This window comes from Cryptotermes secundus, unplaced genomic scaffold (genome assembly GCF_002891405.2).
Source record: "Cryptotermes secundus unplaced genomic scaffold, Csec_1.0 scaffold6, whole genome shotgun sequence".
Lineage (NCBI taxonomy): Eukaryota > Metazoa > Arthropoda > Insecta > Blattodea > Kalotermitidae > Cryptotermes > Cryptotermes secundus.
In genome coordinates this window covers 1,828,845-1,850,594 of record NW_019725001.1, presented here as the reverse complement: position 1 = coordinate 1,850,594, position 21,750 = coordinate 1,828,845, and the positions used below count along the sequence as shown (strand labels likewise).

The window sequence follows — 21,750 nt, the reverse complement described above, 5'->3', positions numbered from 1 at the left end:
AAAAAGTATAAGGAATCTGCAAGCGACAAGACCGTGAGAACGGTAAAAGCAGTAAATGGTAAAAACGGTCTTGTCGCTTGCAGATTCCTTATACTTTTTCTTCTACCCTGAAGATGGAGGCGATACGTTCCTCCGAAACGTCGGTTAACACCACTTATACACGGTGCCAAATCCCAAAAGACTGCTTTCTTCAATAAGTTATTTCTTTGTAATTTAAATACAGAATGGGTCTATGAATTAAACTAGATCCTCTTTCCTGAAATAGTATTGCCTTGGTCTTGCCGTTATTACAAGATTATTTGTCAAGAACCAGTTTTCTAATTGTTTCATAACTTTTATGCTTTTCCATTTAAAAGATGTGAGATTTTTCTCAATGAGTAATATATATATATAGGGTGAGGATTTTCCAGTGTCAAGCTTCTAATATAAGATTTAAAAATATGTTTTATGTACTTTCTGTGTCAGAAATAAACATGAAGCTTATATAACAGGGTGTTTCACGACTTTAGGGCATAACTGCAGGATGTGATTTCCTAGGTCTTTGTGATCAAAAAAGTTCATATAAACATGTGACCGATTTTGGACGGTTATGGAGTTATGACAGTTTTTTCATTCCCGTACATGCCCTCGTGTGAACCGCGTCTATCATCTGGCGGGTCGCTATTTTTAGCCAGCTACAGACAGAGCGTTCTCGTCATCTTGGCACTTGAGAGGTACCTAAGGTGTGGTGGGTTGGTATGTCTGGCCACGGCTAGTGTGGCGGCTACTGGTGTTCAGAACAGTTCTCATATTGGTGCGTGTTACGTACACCACGATGCCATTTACATTTTCATTTGAGGATTATGCAGATATGATTTATGTGTATGGGTTTTTGTGACGGTAACTCAGTTCTTGCCGTAGCTGAATATCAGCAACGGTTACTGAATCGTAGAATACCGAACCGGAGAGTGTTTACTGGAGTTTACCAGGCATTGCGAGATGCCGGTAGACTTCCCGGCATTCGTATTGCAGCTGAGCGTGGTGTTAATGAAGGCGTCAATGAAGAAGGCATTGTTCATATGGTCCACTGCTGTCCACCTACAAGTACGCGAAGAATTGCCAGCCAAGTCTCCAGACTTAAGCCCAGTGGATTATTGTGTGTGGGGATGGATGAAAGAACTGGTTTACAGTGTGAAGGTGGCAACGCGAGATGCTTTGCTCGGTCACATTCTGGATGCCACTGACCACATAAGAAACAGCCAGCTGAAGCTGTTACATGCTACCCGCGCGGTTCGCAATCGAGCGGCAGCCTGTGTTGCAGCCGGCGGTGGCATTTTCCAAAATCAGCTTTAAGCACCAATCAATTCAAATTAAAGGTAATTTCACGAAGTTAACTTTACATTCATACTTTAAATGTATCATGTATTATGCTGGTTTATTATTTTGTTCGTTTATTGTCAGTAATCGTTACCTTCTATTCTCAGTTTTAAACGGTCATAACTCCGTAACCACCCAAAATTGGACACATGTTTATATGAACTTTTTTGATCACAAAGACCTAGGAAATCACCTCCTGCAGTTATGCCCTAAAATCATGAAACACCCTGTATAAGATCTCAGGTTTTTGCATTGGTCAAAACTTATGTTGTGGTCTTCTGGGTTAGGACACTTGTGTAATCAACTATGAACCTTGAAGATGGAAGTAGTATGTACTCATGAAATATCACTACCCGTATACCAGACTACATTGAGTCATAGCATGGAAGTCTGCAATATGAAATATGAATTAATTTTGGAGTTATAATTTTTCATGTGTAGAATCTGGTTTAACCTGCAAATTGTGTGTCCTGATTTTTATTATTTGTTTGTTCAGGCCAGAAACCATACCAGTGCCAAGTATGTAACAAGAACTTCTCACAGAATGGTAACCTCCAAGAGCATCTACGTATACATACTGGAGAGAAACCTTTCTGCTGTGATTACTGCGGCAGGAAGTTTACAACATCTTCACAAGTGAGCATAAGTGAACTGTAACTTTAGCATATTCAGTTTAGTATTAACTTCATCACAGACTTTATGCTTCTTATCCTGAGTAAGTGACAGGATCATCTGGGTTTGATCCCCTGTTCTCAACAGTAGGGATGTATCTCTTCACTGCCTTATCCAGACTGACATTAAGGCCTGCCCATCCTCATGACGAGTGGGTATGGGTGATGTTTGTCTGGGTGGGGGGAAGGGATCACAATACAAATCTGACAAACTGCATCAATCTGTTGCTGATATTATGAATGCATGAAGCTTTACCTCCAGCCCCCACATCATGACTTGTAATTGGGCAGAGGGACAACTTTGCATGCATGCGCGCGTGCGCGCACACACACAAAACATGTTCCACAAATGGTTTGCCACACTTTGGAAACCAATTTCTTTCTATTGTATCTTATGAAAGAGATCATCTGCAAGACCAAATTACAGAGGGAAGTGGAACTGGTGTTTCAATTAATGAGTGCTGCTTCTTACATATGAAAATACAACAAAATATAGTAACAGGCAGTAAATTGAGGAGGCACCCCATTATGCTGAAAGTACATCCGGCATCTTGTTGCCAGATGAACATCTCCAAGTAACTTTGGTAATTCTTCTTCTAAGAAGTGGAGGTAAATCTCACCAATTAAGCAGCCAGGAAAAATGAACGGCCCGATTAGCTGATCATACAGAAAACACCAGACATTGACACTGAATCGATGTTGAAAATTTGATTCTATCATGGCTCGGGGATTATTGTCTGTCCAAACATGAAAGTTGTGACTGTTGTTGACCCCGTCCCATGTAAGCTGTGCCTCATCGCAGAACTGTATCAAGTGGTACAACTGCCGATTTCCCTTTAATCAGTTGCAGAACTGCAGACGAAGAACACGGTCTCCTGGTTGTAGGTGTTGTACTTGCTGTAAATGATAAGGATGCAGACCATTCTCATGAAGAGCCCTCCAGGCTATGGACTAAGAAACAGAACCGCCGAGCTAGATGTCTTGTACTGGCACGCGGACTGCACTCTACAGCATCAAGAATGTTTTCTTCTTTGCACAATACATGTTTAGGATTTCGTTCGTATTGTATACGAATGCTGGGGAGAGAACCAGTTTGTCTTAATGTGTTGTATGTACTGCTAATGGATTTAGGATTCGGAATCCTGTGATTAGGATAACGCCGGTGATATTCGGCAGCATCAGCTTTCACATTTCCATCACATACACCCAAAACAAACACCATATCGGCATATTCCTCAGTGGAAAATGTGTATGGCATCTTACCTTCACAAAATCACCAACACAACGTCCTGTTTACTACTGGATTGGTCTGCCTACCTACATGCAACATTCCAGCTGGTCTGCCTTATCTGCTGACGCAGCTCACTGGAACCATGGTCAGCCAGGCGGGAAGCATAGCACTGCATGTACAATGATGTGTTTCGAAAATCTATTGTTACTCCGAAACTATTGAAAATCGACCACAAGTTTATAAGGAAATTTTGCAGGAAATAACCTCAGGAATATGTACCATAAGCCGGGGTAAAACTTCCTGAATCATCCTGTATATACTGATGAATTCATCTGATTAGTGCTCTTATTTATTTTCTCCTGTGTACATTTGAAACATCTATAGCTCCTTAGTGATTTTGAATAGAACCAATGATGTATCAATATTTATTGCGTAACCTCCCATATCACCTTCTGAAGTATAGTAGATCAACTGTTAAACACCTTGTGTGCAGCCTGTGTATGCTTGCATATTTAGTTCTACCAATTGGATGGCACTCTTGTATATATTTGGAAATAGCCAGGGTTTAAATTATGGCCCAGAGACCAGCTATTCTCATTTTATTTTTTGTGGCTTTCCTCAGTCCCTCATGGCAATTACTGGATTAAGCCTCAACTGCTTCCTTACATATCCTTTCCAGTTACTTAATCATAAAGTCATTCAACATTGTCATAAAATAAAGCATGGAATAAATAAAAATACAATGATGGTTCTTGTATCAAATTTTTGGGAACGAGTATAATATTTTCAGAGCTAGGTAATCAAAATCTCAACCTAGAATGTTTGGGCATTCCATTGGTAAGAATTAATAATGAATTCTGTATCAATGACAGACTGGCATATGGACCCATCATTTTATCCTACGAAGCAATAAGCTAGATGTTTCCCTTACATTTGTTACAAAACAGAATGAGGCGTCCATAAGCGTATATCTTCTGTGATTTATGTAATTTTAATTTTTTTATGTTTTCCGTAATAATGATCTTAGCAACTTGAATTTAATAGTGTCAGGTGATGAGATGACTTATGAACAAAGAATTGGAAAGGATACTGATTGACGCGGTTGTCGTCTGATTTGAGGTTCCATCCCAACATATGCTTGGAAGGAGTGAGGAAAACCATGGACATCACAGAATTACCAGTCTCCAGATCAGGATTTCAACCTGGACTACTGGCCACATAAACACAACTTTTAAGCCTCTGGATTGATATTTTAACATTTTGTTTAAGGATCATTTAGAGCATATTCTTCCAGCTGGTTGATTCTAGTTTTACCTGATAAATGTTTTTATTGGTGAAATGTGTAATTCTGACATTATTTCTTGATTTCCTCTTTTGATAGAACTGTATGACCTGTTGTTGATCTGTTGAACTACATTTTATCTAATACTACTCTTCCTTCATCAGTTTATGGTCCATTTGCACATTGTCTCCAAAGTTTATCTCTGTGTTGATTATGTGTGTAGAATCTTTCATTTCTTCTGATATGTATAAAAAAGATAACTTGTCGGGTTCTTTTTTCGTTCCATGGACCTAGTGGAGAACCCTCAACGATTTGAAATTTTCTTCATACTTTTACCTATATGTATGAAAACTTGACGCTGATCATTCTGAGCCCNTGTTTATGTTGAAAATTTCTAGATTCTGGCAGAAACAAGAAGTCCGGAGTTATGACATTTACGATCAGTCATAAATTTAGCTCGGGTACAGGGAACCGGACGCGCCTAAAAGAACAGGTCAGAGCTTGTTACAATTGCCTGTGAATGAGGGCCAGTATGATTGGGTTGCCTCCTTCAAGCTTCCCACGGAAGATGGGATGAAATGTATATGTCAACACCATCTTTCGAATTCCCGGCGTGGGGGTGCAAGCCATTCCACAAAAAGGAGACTTTCACAATATTCCAAACTGAACGGACGTGACCTTTGCACGCTCAGAGACATAGCTTGCCGATAGTAATGCGGTAACGTAAAAGCTAAGAATACATTAATTTAACAGTGTGGTGAATTAGCAGGTGAATAAACGTCAATTGGCTCAACTCTCAGAAAAACGCTTTCTTCGGCATCGCTACCCTGAGACTCATGCGAACCGACCCAGCTAGTTTCCCGTACCTATACCGATTTTCCTTAGTTTGATCTGTGAGAACAACTTGCAGTGGCCATCATACACTGTTCTAAGGTAGAAACAGGTGTAGCAGGGATAGCACCATTCCGACCGCTGATACAAAGGCAGGTTGGAAAAGAGCGGTGTTAAACTGTGGCTGTTAAAGTGATATGTAAATACTATGATGAAGTTGATGAATGGAATTTGAATCCCCATAATCCAGTATTTCTTTCAATTACATGATTAAACTTTAATTTCTCAATTTGAACATTTTTCCTTCATTAAACTAGCTGCAATATAGTGTGATATTGACAAGGAAAGAATGGGTATCCCTGCTTGTATAATAATTTTTTAAATTTTAATGGACTCTGCAGCGCGGTGTGCATTTGAATGTTGATGGAATGTATAACTCTAATTTTTTTTGTGTGTCAGTTCAAGCTACATGTGAAGAGACATACTGGAGAACGACCGTGGAAATGTGAGTTCTGTGGAAAGTCTTTCTTGCATAAAGACACATGGAAGTGTCATACTAGAAGACATAAAGGAGAGCGTCCATTCCAGTGTCATTTCTGTGCACGAGGATTCACAGAACAATGGGCACTCAAAAAACATCTGCGCCTACATACAGGCGAGAAACCATACTCCTGTAATATGTGTGGGAAAGCTTTTGCTGATTGTTCAAACCTCACCAAGCATAAAAAGGCAAGTTTTTATTTGTAACATAATTCAGTTCAGTATGTTTGTTAATCTTTGAAAAACTGTTGTTTATGCCTTAAAGAATTCATTCACATGGCTGAGTAGTGATTTTCATGGGATATTTACATACACTTGTAATCACAGTAAATTAACTTGCTTGTATGCTGCTTTATGTATGTTTTAGGTTCATCGTGAAAACAAGGACGGTATTGTCGGAGCAGCTGGAGGTATTTCTGTAGATCGAACAGTTTGGAATATTATTCGCTCACATCTGTCAAAGGAAGTGTCAAACGATGGCAATGCGGAAGGTGAAGCGAGGACAGGAGAGGAAGGTGATGGTGTCCAGCAGATTATTTATGTAACATATCAAGATCCAGATGACCCCAGTGAAGCCAGAACTCTTCATATTGTAGATGACATGCAGGCTGATAGTGATGCAGCGGTGAGTGGGTTATATATATAAAAGAGAAATTTTGGCATTAGGTATTTTTATTATACATTGTATGATACACCTTAAGAGATCATAAAGTGCATAAACATACGTCATTGTACAACTGCTTTAACCTTTATCGGACGGGCCATTTAATTTCCGGTAGGGACAGCTGGACGGAGTTTATTTAAATGCCCGCCCTTCTAGAGCGATGAAATTGTAAGCATGTTTCTGAAAATGTTGTAATTTCTACATTTTTTATGATAAATGAACGAAATGAACGCTCCTTTAATGTAGAAAGAATATAGAATCAGATATTCTAATTTACAGATTTTAATATCTGTAAAAAAAATGTTACACTCGTTCCAAAAAAAAAAAATCCCGAAATTCATACATTTTCTGCACCATGCGTTCTAGCAGTGTAATACATTTTCTGCGCCATGCGTTTTAGCAGTGTAAAAGTCCTTGTCGCCACCTCATACAATACTATCGCTTGTTGAAGCTTATTTATCGTATGGTACATGACGGTATGCAGAGACTGTGGGCGTCTGATATTCGTTCGCTGTGAGAAATACACATGATTACATTCTCAGAATATGGTGTTGCCAGATCGGTCATTCGTTCATTCATTGCAGTCAAACCATTGTGTTTGTAACGATTTTGAAACATCGCAATATGAGGTCAGCCACCCATGACATCATGAACCATTTTTGAAGGAGATATTCAGTTCAGCTAAGACGTGAATGAGATATTTGTATGTGTGGGTGCGATTTATGGCTTCTGGTCGTGGTCTAAGCACTGTGCTGGCAGTAAACCATTCACTGCTAGAGAGCCGTATAATTCACCATGGCCACACAACGACGTCGTATGGAAGATATTGAAATTGAAAAACAGCTGTTCAATGACACAGATTCGGACTGCTATTCAACCGATTCGGACAGTGGCGAAGAAAGTTGGAATTCTGATTCCGCGGAAGAAGGGTCATCACCTTCGTCGGCAACTTGGGGACCGCCAGACCAGTGTGGCTGGAGAGGTGTGAATAATTATTCCGGTGTAGCTGTGGGGATAAATATCACTGCAGCTCCACACGTGAATAAGGATTCCACCCCTCTCTGCGTTTTCATGCTGTACTTTGCGGGGATTATCCATCTGCTGGTGGAAGAGACGAATAGGTACTATCACCAGTACCTAGATAGACTTGAAGACGGACCATCTCCGCGGCCTGACGTAACTGAATCCGAGATGTTTCTGTTTCTAGGAATAATCATTCAAATGGGACATGACATTAGAGACACACTAAAGGACTACTGGTCGACTGCTGAACAATTTGTCATACCTTTCTACTCTAACACAATGAAATGCAACCGTTTTCTTCACATTCTTCGTTTTCTACATTTTGCAGACAACAGTACAGAAACTGACAGAAATGCCGACAGTTATGACCGACTATGGAAAATTCGGACCATCTTCGACACTCTCAATGACGCATATCAAAAATATTATAACCCTTCCGAACATTTGGCCATAGACGAAATAATAGTTAAATTCAAGGGAAGGGTGGTTTTTAGACAGTACATCCCTAAGAAGCACAAACGTTTCGGAATCAAAATCTTCAAAATTTGTGACGCCGCTGGGTATACCTATGACATGAAAGTTTACTTAGGAAAAGACAGGAAACGTGCCAGCCAAGACGTGACAGCGACACATGCTACAGTTAGGGACCTATGCAGGCGTATTGAGGGCGTAGGTCACAAACTGTACATGGACAATTTCTTTTCGTCACCAGACTTGTTCGACGACCTGATGACAAAGGACATAACGTGCTGTGGGACAGTCAGACCTAATCGGAAGGGCTTGCCTGACGATTTTCGACGAAGACAATTTCGACTGAAGAAAGGTGACATTCGTGTTAGGGTGAGACGGAACTTGACAGCACTAGTTTGGAAGGACAAACGTGACGTACACATACTGACAAACATGCACTGTCCTCCAGCAGAAGGCAGTTTCTGTGATGAGCACGGAAATGCCATCAAACCATCAGTTGTTGTGGATTATAACACGCACATGGGTTATGTCGACAAAGCGGACAGAATGACAAACAGTTACAGCATCAGTCGTCGGACCTGGAAATGGACAAATAAACTATTTTTCCATCTCCTGGATCTGACAATTCTGAACAGCTTCATCTTGTTGTCATCCTGTGGCGCGAAATTGTCACATCGAGACTTTCGTCTCGCCCTTGTGTGCAACATGGTGGAAGAAGCTGGAAGGGGTTCACCTCGCCCTCAAAGGTCCATTGGTCGACCTCCTGCTGTGTCATCATTAGTAAAACGATTAGAGGAAGCCCGTCGACATCACTGGCCTGCTTCCTCTAAATCGCAACTGAGATGTCGTGTGTGTTCTTCGCGTGGGAAGCGGTCTAGCGTTCGTACGAAGTGCGTGAGGTGCGATGTTGGACTCTGCATTTCGGAATGTTTTCGGCAGTACCATACGAAGACCACATTACCATAGATGACACAGGAATCGCGTGCAATGCGCGAAATCATATGAGGTCGTTGGGCCATATGACGTCGGTAGATTACATTAGATCACGCAGGAGGGAAAGCTGTCACCTTATAAAGGTTGTGACCAAAAATCATGTAAATAGAACAACAATTTATATCTTAAATTTAATTTTAAAAAAATCTTTACACGCATGGAATGCACGATATCATATGATGTCGTTCGGGAATTTCGCCTTACTTTTAACGTCATATGACGTCGCTAGATTACTTTAGATCATGCAGGAAGGAAGGCTGTCTCCTTATAAAGGTGGTGACCAAAAATCATGTAAATAGAAAAACAATTTATATTTTTAATATAATATTAAAAAAAACCTTACACGCGTGGAATCCGCGACATCATATGATGACGTTCGGCCAGCTGCCCTAACTTTTAACGACATCATATGATGACGTTCGTCCGATAAAGGTTAACACTGCAAACTGGAGTGTACCAGCTGAATCTTCCCGCTCACACCCACAATTTAACAAATATCATTTATAATGCCCTCATACAGACCGGACAACCTGAGCAGCAGAACGGAATACCTTTGCCTGAGGAAACGGAGTCTGTGACTTCAGTAGGAGGGATTATAACAGCTCCAGAACCTGTTGATACAAATGGAATTGAATTGAGTCATCTGTCACAGTCAACAGCCATGCAGCTGTCTGGGTCCCATTCACTGCATGTAACAGATGAAGATGGTAATCCTATCCAATTTACTATGCAGGATGGACGGCAATTGCAGGTAACAAACACAACCTTGTACTGAAGAAAGCAGTCTTCTGGGATTTGGCACCGTGTATATGTGGTGTTAACCGACGTTTTGGAGGAACATCAGTTAACACCACATATGCATGGTGACAAATCCCAGAAGACTGCTTTCTTCATAGTCACCGCCGTGAAAGCCTCAAATCTTACACAACCTTATGCTGCTTGGAAAGTAATCCTCTCTGGATCATTTGACACACAGACCTGCACGTTAATATTATGTTTTATGGTCTTTCCAAGTTTTCCATGTAAATTGTTGGTAATTTTACAACATTATGAACATTCAACTCCAATTTGTGTTAACACATTGCGGACCGGTTGTTTAAATATTTAAATCACCCTGGGGACCGCGGTTTTTAAGCCTAGCACCCTAAGTTGTGCACTGTTCACTTTAAAAATTAATGTAAAATCTCCTAATCAATTTTATGAGCTAAAATTTTTGGAGAACACTTACCAGAGCTCCTAGAAGTGCTTGCGCATGTGATATCTCTGGAAACATTCCCCTTTGTGAAGAGGCATCACGCAGGAGTTGCAGATGTACGCAGTCCTACTCTTCTTCTTGTGGACTGCGCGCACACGGCACTGCCTAGAAGGCTACTTCTTCTTGCAATGTTCACTTTTCATAATTCTCACAAGGGTATGTTTCCGCATATCACCTGAGAGTCGTCCAGGGGGGTCCACATAGGGCCTCCGGCAGGTGCGAACAGATGGCCCCGGCTGCACTACGTATGTGTCTGACTCAGGTACTGCCGCCACCGTGAGGTCAGTAGCCCAAGCTTTTGGGTCCAGTGGCATCCACTTCACCCCCAGATCACCAGTAAACCTACACAAACTGGGGGTTTTGTCCACTTTACCCCATGTGGCTGTCCTGGTACTCGCACTTTCATCGGAGCTCTCACTTTCACTGGACACAATATTTTGGGGGGCCCTGTGGCCCCTGTCACTGTCACTTTCACTGAGGCTGGCCTCGCTATCAGAAGACGAAGCAGTTGGCAAATCTGATAGCTCATCGGAGAACAAATCTAATATTTCTTGTTCTCCGAGAGAACGCTTCGCCTGCAACTGCTTTCGTCTCTGATCCATGTTGCACTGCTAACTTCCTGGTTCATACGTGGAAGCTTGGACTCGAACAAAGGCTTTTTTCTTTAGGGTGTGACAGGAAATGAGCGTGATCATGTTACTGGCTAAGCTAGCAAACATTCCCGAGGTCAACTACGCAGTAGTTATGATGCAACATGGCCACACAGCGAGATATAGTCGGTTGCAACATAACGCGTCAGAAAAGGGCCAATTGGCCCACCCGGTCCGCAACGCTATAGAAACATAGTGGGCCAATTGGCCCCTCCAGTCCTGAATGTGTTAAATGTGACATTGATATACTATAACCTGAAATTCAGGCTTTATGCATACTGAGGAGAGTATTTACATTACAGTCTTCTGGGATTTGATGCTGTGTAGTTTCACATATACAGGGTGTCCCAGGAGGAATGGACCAAACTTCGGGAGGGTGTTCCTTATGTTAAAGTATGCCGATATAACCCAAAACACCTATGTCCAAAGTTGAACGGTTACGGAGATAATGGCCAGAGAAGTGTCAGACTTTGACCGGTGTTACACACTTGTTGATTACAAAATACATATTAAAACTGGCAGGAATATGTGGATTCTGTAATGTTAATAATGTACGTAACATCAAACTAACTTGTGAGTGACATGAAGTCATAAAATTGAAGTACAAAATACTCGCTCACCATGTCATAATTGTCCTTAGGGTTTCCAAGCACTATACATGACACATGACTGGCGAGCGATGACGTAATATGGCTGCGCTATAACCCGACCATATAACTGTATTTATTATACGTACATTCACAGATAATCTCTTTTGGAATTTCGTTTCCATTATCTCATGTGGATTATTATGGGACCACGTATGCACATTTCGTAAATTATTTACACCGTCCAGGGTAAAAGACGCCTCATCACTACACATGACACATGAATGGCAAGCGCTGGTGTAACATGACTGACTGCATATTCTGCTATAAGCCAACTACATAAGTATTAAAATACAGTACCTGCTTTATAGTAATTGTTCAAAGTGTCCTCCGCCAGCTGCAATGCAGTTTTCGGCACGCATCATGAGGGATTGGGTAGCAGAAGCAATGTTGCCTGAATGGTGACGTATGTGCTCTGCCGCTGCAAAAATACGATTCCGCAGTGCTTCTCGGGAATCGACCTTAGTTTCGTAGACTAAGGTCTTCATGTGGCCCCAGAGGTAATAATCTAGAGGCGTAAGATCTGGCGACCTCGGTGGCCATGCAATGGGACCACCACGACCTATCCAGCGGTTAGGGAAGGATTCATCTAAGTAGTGTCTCACGTGCTGAGTATAATGTGGAGGAGCCCCATCATGTTGGAAGTACATTTTCCTCCTTATCGTTAACGGGATGTCTTCCAACAAACATGGTAACTCATTCCTTAGGAAGGCTCCATACGTGTTTCCAGTTAAATTGTTGTGAAACACAAAAGGTCCGATCAACCTGTTCCCAAGCACACCACACCATACATTCACAGAAAATCTCTTTTGGAATTTCGTTTCCATTATCTCATGTGGATTATTATGGGACCACGTATGAATATTTCGTAAATTATTTACACATCCCGGGTAAACGACGCCTCGTCACTGAATAAAATGACACTTAACAGTTCGGGATGAGCTTTTATCCAGTGGCAGAAATCCATACGCTGAGCATGGTCGCCTGGTTCCAGATGTTGTACCCTTTGATCATGGTAAGGATACAGGTCTTCATCATGTAAAGTTCACCACACCTGCATACGTGATACACCGATGCGAGAGGCCATTCTACGAGTGGACAGACGCGGACTTCTATCAATCATGCCAAGAATGTTCTCTCGTGTGTTTCTCATTTGTACATCCTCCCTTCCCGACTGCACAGAAACACTCGGAAGAGAACCAGTCTCACGCAATGTCTGGTGAATTCGTGTAAATACACGTCGAGATGGAATCCTTCGATCGGGAAAACGCCTTTGGTACTCTTCAACAGCAGCACGTGCATTGCCACTGCAAAATCCATACACAAAATGCATATCACAATATTCAACGTGTGAAAACACAAAAGGCATTTCAGCAACTCACACAACTAATTTACCACCCATTCACAACCCCGCCGTAACGTAATCTGTAGGCTCTGTAGGAGCTTACGGTTGTGTGACTCACAGCACTCAAGGACAAACAGATATGGGTCTCAGCTGAGAGCTATAATGCGTGGACCTGCCAGAAGACCACACTTTTCTCGTGCCATTATCTCCGTAACCGTTCAACTTTGGACATAGGTGTTTTGGGTTATATCGGCATACTTTAACACAAGGAACACCCTCCTGAAGTTTGGTCCATTCCTCCTGGGACACCCTGTATGTACTGGTGTTTTGGAGGTACATCCTGAAGATGTATGTATTAGTATTGATTAAAACCTACTTAATTTGTTGCATTACTGAATTACAGATTACAACAGCAGATGGGCAGTCTATTCAAGTGATGACTACGGTGGATGGTCAGACAATACCATTACAATTAATGACCCATGATAGTCAGCACATTACCCCAGAAATGGAAAATCAGTTACAACATGTTGGAGTTGAAAACTCAGAAGGCATGGCCAGTGCCATAACTGTAAGTTAACTTATCATTAACTGAACAGAAAATATTAAACACATGAAGCCTGAAAAATTAATATTGAAATCTAATGCGGAAACACCATTGCAGTGCAAGGGCCGAGGAGGCCTACCCCTCATACATTCATTAAATTGCTGTTGCATGTGTGTAGCTTACAGTTTGTACCTTTGGACTGCGCTGAAGGTGCTTAAACATTCTTCATAAATGTTTTATTTTGGTCATTAAAAATTGAGTGTGCTGGAACATAGAATAAAATGACAAGCTCCATAGTTCTCAGAGTATTAGTAACAGAAATGAAGAACATGGTTTGTAAAATATTAAGCAAAGACCAGTCGGTGAAATATCGGTAACAGAAAAAAATGGAAGTCATTACTTGATTGTGATAAGCAATTTATATTCATGGACATAGTGCAAAAGTTGAATGAAGAGACATCACTACAAGTAATTATATGTGAAGATACCTGTTGTATTGGATGTCATGCCATGTAGTTTGGTAGATAGGTATCAGTGTATCAGGTCATGAAGATGGAAGCAGTAGGTCCCTTCAAAACATCCTTAAGTATGTGGTGTGATACCAGAAGGCTTATACTTCAATGATGACTGCTGTCATAACCTCATATCTCAGATATTCATGTATGACTTATTAATTTCACTAAAGTGAAGGTAAGATTTTTTTATATCATTATATTCATTCAGTACAAGCCTAAAGCTAAATATTTATTGTTCCCCTATTATGATTTAAGATCTGGAACTTGTTCATTTTCCAGTTTGCAAAAGCATCATGAGCTGAATCCCAAATGGTTCTGCTTTCATATCGCTTTAAATTGTGAAGTACAGTAAACTTCTGGTTACCTGGAATTCTTTTCCAACTAGCATGACTTTCAAAGATAATTTTCCATTTTATAAATTTTCTTCAAAAACATAAGTATAAAATGTGTATGTCCACTGACCATGTGGTTATTCTCCCAGCTGCCAGTGGCAATGCTGCCCATAATCCACCCTCATGCAGTTGCCATTATAGTTGTAGTAATGCGTGATTACAGTCAGGGTAGTTTAATTTGTGATTGCATTTCATTATATGCAGTATCTTTCACTGATCCTTGTGCTTTGTTTGCCAAGAAGACAGGAAGTAAAGTTGAAGCATGTTGTTTTGACTTTGAAACACAAAAATGGGAATATTAGAAGACTGGGAAAGGGTGAAAATCACATGATAATTGGGTTCTGTAAGAGTTTTCCTCATGCAGCTGACAGGTGTATGTAACCAACATCCCATTCCCCAACATGCCAGATAACGGAGTTTACTGCACAACCTGGAGTTTTCTCGAAGTTGCTCAAGAGAATAAGCACATGTTTTGACAGTGATGGACCTCATAGTAGGCCTGTAGGTCTGCTGGTTGAAATGTTTATGTATTAGTGCACAAGCCCCAGTTTGAGGTGTGATTATTCTTCGGAATTAGTGGAATACAAAATTGAATAGTTTCATAACTTGTAATTGGAATTATCAAGTCAAGAAGGGTGAGATGGATAGGGCATGTAGCAGGCATGGGTGAGAAGAGATTGCATATAGGATTTTGGTGGGAAAGCCAGAAGGTAAGAGACCACTAGGAAGACGTAGTTGGGAAGATAAAACTAAATTGGATGTTGGAGAGAGAGGAAAAAGTGGCATGGACTGGATTGATCTGGCTGAGGATAGGGAGCAATGGAGGGCCCTTGTGAACATGGTAATGAACTCTCAGGTTCCATAAAATGTTTGGAAATTGTTGAGTAGCCAAGTGGACTGGCTGCTTCTCAAGAAGGATTCAACTCTGTCGAGTTAGTCAGTAAATAAGCCTCCTTGAGGATCATTGTGAAATGTATGTATTCTGAATGGCTCTTGGTAGGGGAGCTATTCTGACACGAACCAGGAAAATAAAGAAGCCCAGTGTAAAACTGCTGTGCCAGTAGATCATGACATAGCAGCAAATAAAGTTAAAAGGTTTAACTTGTCACATTTTGGTCCGTCACGCTATTAATTACAGAGTAGATAATGAAAAGTTCAGTCCAATGTGACATACGAGTTTACAGCACTTCAGTCCTCATTCACCTTACATGTTTCGATTCAAAAGAATCATCTTCAGAGGCGCACCACTACGATAAGGAAACACTGTCACATAAGATATTTTAACAATATGCACTTTAGGTATGACTAATGCTCTCCATATAAATTTTGTTATCATGGTTGGTTTTGATGTTTGTCTTAGGCACTCACAATGGCGCTTCTTGAAGTGTAGATTTACTGGTTATTCTGACTGGGGTTTTCCACTGCACGCAATATTGTGTTCAATTTTCCATACAGTAGACTCCCAGTATATTTAAAATTGTATTAAAATTTCCATATAAAAAATTAGTTATTATATTAAAATATCTTGAGCCGACATTGGGTCATGTTGTTTTCCTCCTGATGGTGGTAGATGTCGTTTATTTCTCTTGATTTTATGTTCTTATTATTAGTAGTGTAGTTCACGTGCGTTCTGTGTCATTTGTCTTGTGTGACAGTGTTTCCTTATCATAGTGGTGCGCCTCTGAAGATGATTCTTTTGAATCAAAACATGTAAGGTGAATTAGGACTGAAGTGTTGTAATCTCGTACGTCACAATGGACTGAACTTTTCATTATCTACTCTGTAAAGTTAAAAGGATTTGTTTATGTAATGCGACCGTGTCTGTGGTGTAGTGGTCAGAGTTCCTGGCTACAGATTCAGAGGTCCAGGTTCAATTCCCGGCGCTACCAGATTTTTTATGATAAGTAGTGGGTCTGGAACGGGGTCCACTCAGCCTCGTGATGATAACTGAGGAGCTATTTCAAGGAAATAGCGGCTCGAGTCCAGAAAACCGACATTAATGGCCGTGGGGATTCGTTGCGCTGACGACACGACACCCTCTATCCGCTAAAGTTGGCACTAACTTCGCCAACAAGTGGCAGTCACTCAGTCGGTATAATTCACTTGCGGACTAAAAACCACAGAGTTTGTTTGTTTTTGTATATGTAATGCAATGGATGCAAAAGAAGGGAATGTTCATAATGGTGTGAGAATACAAAGCGGTGAATGCAAGAAAGGTGGGATTAGTGAAGAGAGTGAAGCTGAAAAAGACAGTAGGAATGCTGGACAGATGAGATTGCTGAACCGAATAAAATCTGTGACTTTGAAGAAGGAAGCTAACTCCATGAGTGTCATATATAACATGTTTTCAAATATTTCTTCTCTTCGACATGTTTGAGTGCTATGAGCCATACATCATCTATTCTGGCAAATGCAGTAGCATTCTGTAGTGTGTTATAAGGTGACTAGTATTGTAAATTGTAATTTTGCTGAAAAAAATGGTCTACTAGTGATAATTCCTGTTGTCTCAGTTCTCAGAATATTTCCAAATTCTCATCTCAAGATTGAAAAAGTCATTCTTGCATTTGTCTCTTAGATAGTAAGTAAACTGTAAGTAATAATTTATATTGTCATGTATTGGGGTTTGCGTGATGAATAACAATGGGTTCTGGATTTGATGATTGGATTTATTGACATTTCTTTACAGTTACAGTCAGTTATAACAGCTCACACATTGAACTCTTCTGAATTCTCTTGTGGATGAATTACGACTCCTGTCTGACGAATACTCTGAAGAATCTCTTGAATTCACAAACAAACTACATTTTATAACAGAGAGGACCAAACAGAAGTCACTGCCTCCAAAGTTTCCATGACTGCTCTTCATGAATGTGTTGTTTCAGAAATGTGCATGAATCGTTACCGAGCAAAATGGGTAATTCCATGTCTGGCTTCACTATTCTGGCTTTTAGGCGGTGTTTACCATTTATAATTTTCATTTCATGCATCCTGCTGTGTTACAATATATACAACTTATTTATTTGACCGTCACAACACAACAATAAAAGAACTTCAAGGACAATGCCCAGATATAGTTCTGCTACATGTTTCGGCGACTAGTGGCCATCATCAGGCAAACACACTTCAACAAACGTACACCACTGAACTGCAGTACGCAAAATTTGATACAATGTCATAAATCATTTAAGATAATTTGCAATAAGAATACAATAAGTAGGTTATTTAAAACCAATAAAAGTCATATATAAAAAATAAAATTAAAATTTGATTGATGTTTTTTAACATCGAATTAGTCGTTGGTTCCACTTTACATACGTATCCGTCGACAGATAGTAAATTTCAATGTTTCATTATAAAATTGTGTAGGAGGCCCAATAGTTAATCTGAAAAAAATATAATAAAAATAGTATTAGGTTTGTTAAATTAATATTGGTTTTAATATTGAGAATGTAGTATATAGTACGTATATTACTTACGGAATAGTTGGAGCCTCATCATACGGAGAAGTGTACGTTGTGTATGGGAGGTAAACAACGACTGATTTGGTGGTGTAGGGTATAGTCAAGGTAAGGGAGGGCGGGAGAAGGTAGGAATGCGGAAGAGATGTTGGGGGGGGGGGGGAGAGGGGGTAAAATAAAAATATTATTGCTAAGAATCAAAATGTGTCACATGAAACAAAAATTGAAATCAGTAATTTGTTAAAGATAATAATGGAACAAAATTATTTTGAACATAATGGTAAATGGTTCAAACAAAACGAAGTTCTTATTATGGGAGCACCAACTTCAGCGATTCTTGCCGAAGTATTTATACAATACCTGGAACCTACAACTATCATTGATATATTGTCAAAATACCAAATAATCGATTATTTCAGATATGTCGACGATATTCTAATCATGTATAATTCTCATATATCTGATAATGATGATATGTTGTATGAATTCAGTAATATCCACACTAATATAAAATTCACAATTGAAAAAGAAACAAATAACAAGATCAATTTCTTAGATTTATCTATTGAAAAAACACACAAAACCTACAACTTGGAATCTACCGGAAATCTACCTCTACTGACCTCATTATTCACAATGACTCTTGTCATCCTTTCGAACAGAAAAAAACTGCTTTAAATTTTCTCTTAAATCAATTGAATCAATATCCTCTTTCACAAAATAATAAAAACTTAGAAGAAAATATTATCAGAACCATTTAAACAATAATAACTACCCACAAAATACTTTACAGCTACCAAAACCCTCAACAAAAATACTGCGTGAAAAATAAATGGTCCACCTTCACCTTCTTCGGCCATGAAATTAGATGTATTACCAAACTTTTCAAGAATACTGAGGTTGGTATCTCATTTAAGACTAAAAACAATATAAAACATCTGCTGAAAATTAATGATAACAAAAAAGATATTTATGATCTTAGTGGAGTGTATAAACTACAGTGTTCCGACTGTCCTTTAAAATATACATGACAAACGGGACGAACTTTTAATGTCAGATTTAAAGAACACATACGTGATATAAAGAATAACGGACAAAGTTCCAAATTTGCCCAACACACATTAGACACCATGCATGAGTACAGTACGATAGACAATACATTAGAAGTTTTATGTATCGGCAAGAAAGGCCAACTTTAGACACATATGGAAGATTTTACATTTGTGAAATTAGCAAGCAATGTTTACAACTTAATGATAATTTTACAGAAATATTTAACCCCATTTACGATTTAGTAATTGATATACACAAAACATAATATACAGCTATAACCTCTTCCTGGCCCCACCCCCCAACATCTCTTCCACATTCTAACCTTTCCCCTCCCTCCCTTACCTTGACTATACCCTACACCACCAAATCAGTCGTTGTTTACCTCCCATACACTACGTACAATTCTCCGTATGATGAGGCTCCAACTATTCCGTAAGTAATATACATACTACGAGTATATACTACATTTTCAATATTAAAACCAATATTAATTTAACAAACCTAATACTATTTTTATTATATTTTTTCAGATTAATTATTGGGCCTCATGTACAATTTTTTAATGAAACACTGAAATTTACNTACTTCGTATATAAGCAGCACCTTCCACATCCTATCACCACAGCTACTGCTCTCCGCAGCTATTCAACTGCTCTGAAGATGGAGGCGCTACGTTCCTCCGAAACGTCGGCCAAAACGAAGAATACACGGTGCCTAAACCCAGAAGACAACTTTCTTCAAATTTAATTTTGTTTTTTATATATGACTTTTATTGGTTTTAAATAACCTACTTATTGTATTCTTATTGCAAATTATCTTAAATGATTTATGACATTGTATCAAATTTTGCTTACTGCAGTTCAGTGGTGTACGTTTGTTGAAGTGTGTTTGCCTGATGATGGCCACTAGTGGCCAAAACATGTAGCAGAACTATATCTGGGCATTGTCCTTGAAGTTCTTTTATTGTTGTGTTGTGACGGTCAAATAAATAAGTTGTATAGGTGTTTACCATGCTGTTGCCTAGCAAATGGTCATATCCATCACAGTATCTTATGGGTAGATGAAGCCTTGTAGTAGGATTTTACTCCACTACAAGTAGTGCTCATTCTGTTTGTAGGTTGTATAATTGTGTTTGATATTGTGTCAATTTTTATTTTGGATTCTTAATTTTTAGACTGGAAGCCAGGGTGGAGAGGAGGATGTTTCACATCTGGTGGAAGAGGAGCAGGCTATAGAATTTATGACACAAGATGGCCGGAAAGTGAGACTTGTAACATCATATGAAGTTGACCCACTTCATTTGAACACTGACTATCTTGCCACAACGTAGTCACATTAAATGAGTCAATGTGAATGAACACTACAATATGAGAACAGTATTATTTCACGAGTTTTATCTGTGATTGATTTATTGTATTAAAAAAATGGCATTAAGAATATGAATTATTGCCACTTGCTTCCATTTTCAAGAATATTCCAAGCATTTGAATTCCTACTTTTCAGTTGAAGGGAGTTTCAAGTATAAAGTATAAAGAGTTCATGATACTCTGAACTGTTTAAAGTGAAACATGAAGTTCTTTTTTGTTATTTTGTATGTAATATAATTATATTGTTCCATAATTCTTGATTTCTAAATTTTGAATTTCAGTCCATTTCTTATGTTAGACTATGATACACATGTTACAGTGTTGATGTCAGGGGTGGTGTGATTAATGAAGAGTAAGTACAGATAACATGGAACAAAAGTTGTTAGATGAATTTTGGGCAGGGATTGTTTTGAATTTGATAATTCAAAGTTAACAGAAATAGGTTTTGATCATTATGTGACTGGAATGGCTGATTATTTTCAGAGTTCTGTAGTAAGAAGAATAGCAGTAGAGTGTCATATTGCCTATTTTGGACAATCCATTTGTAAACAATAGACAGTTTGTCATACAATGGACACATAACTTATATCTTGTAAGTTTAGATATTTCTTATGAAGTCTTGTGATAAAGTAGAAAGTTGCAAAGTATCATTAATATGAACTTATTTGTCAGTGATATTGAGCATGGCACACACTGTCACATAAAGTACTGTACATATTGTTAACTGTAAATAGAACTTCAGGTGTTGGATTAAGTGCAATTTGGAGATCCTGCGGGAATTTTACTAATTCCACAGAGTCTGATTGGTCTATAGTACAAAATGATTATGAATGATTAAATGAATTGACCTGTCACTGTATAGAACATGGTTCTCTTTAAAGATACGTTATGTTGAACAGGAAATAAGGAAACTATTATAATAAACAAGACAATTAGGCTGATGGATGACTCTCAGCTGAACATATGCACAGAATAATTAAGTCACAGACATGTGAATTTGAGATGTATTTTCAGCAAATAAAGGGCTATGAGTAGATGTGAGAATTCTGTAAATGAAGAGAAAATTTTGATGTTACCTAATTTTATATATATAAATATATGTCTAAATAAAATGAAATAAAAAATGCAGGTATTATATCTTGGTCTTCATATTTTAATTTTAGAATTTGAATGGTCTGTGTATTACAAAGACATTTCAAATTAAAACTGTGAAGCATTTGTGTCTCACTGACATACCTTTACAGTTTCACTGTAATTGCCTTTGTGCTGGTAAAAACTTTACCTGCATCAACCCATTTTGAATGTCATAGTTTCTTTTTATTTTTGGTTTGGACAGGTTACAGCAGCTTTGTTTCTCTATTTGACAGATCTCGGGCACATCAGTCAAAATTCATATCTGACATGATATATTAATGAAGTTATTTCGATATTAGAGATTAAAGATGTGTATCATCTCTTT

The 21,750-nt window shown here is 39.0% G+C and overlaps 1 protein-coding gene across 3 annotated transcripts in view; it reads left to right on the top strand.

The window, feature by feature from the left end:
- LOC111863133 (zinc finger and SCAN domain-containing protein 2) overlaps window positions 1-20,783 on the top strand; it is a 56,240-nt gene extending 35,457 nt beyond the window's left edge. For all 3 annotated transcript variants that reach the window (XM_023849170.2, XM_023849172.2, XM_023849171.2), the window contains exons 12-17: window positions 1,853-1,992; window positions 5,831-6,100; window positions 6,279-6,536; window positions 9,583-9,813; window positions 13,363-13,530; window positions 20,099-20,783. In XM_023849170.2, the coding sequence (XP_023704938.1) occupies window positions 1,853-1,992; window positions 5,831-6,100; window positions 6,279-6,536; window positions 9,583-9,813; window positions 13,363-13,530; window positions 20,099-20,254 (1,223 nt within the window). In that variant the 3' untranslated portion in view covers window positions 20,255-20,783. The remainder of the gene's footprint in view (window positions 1-1,852; window positions 1,993-5,830; window positions 6,101-6,278; window positions 6,537-9,582; window positions 9,814-13,362; window positions 13,531-20,098) is intronic.
- The last annotated feature ends 967 nt before the right edge of the window (window positions 20,784-21,750 follow it).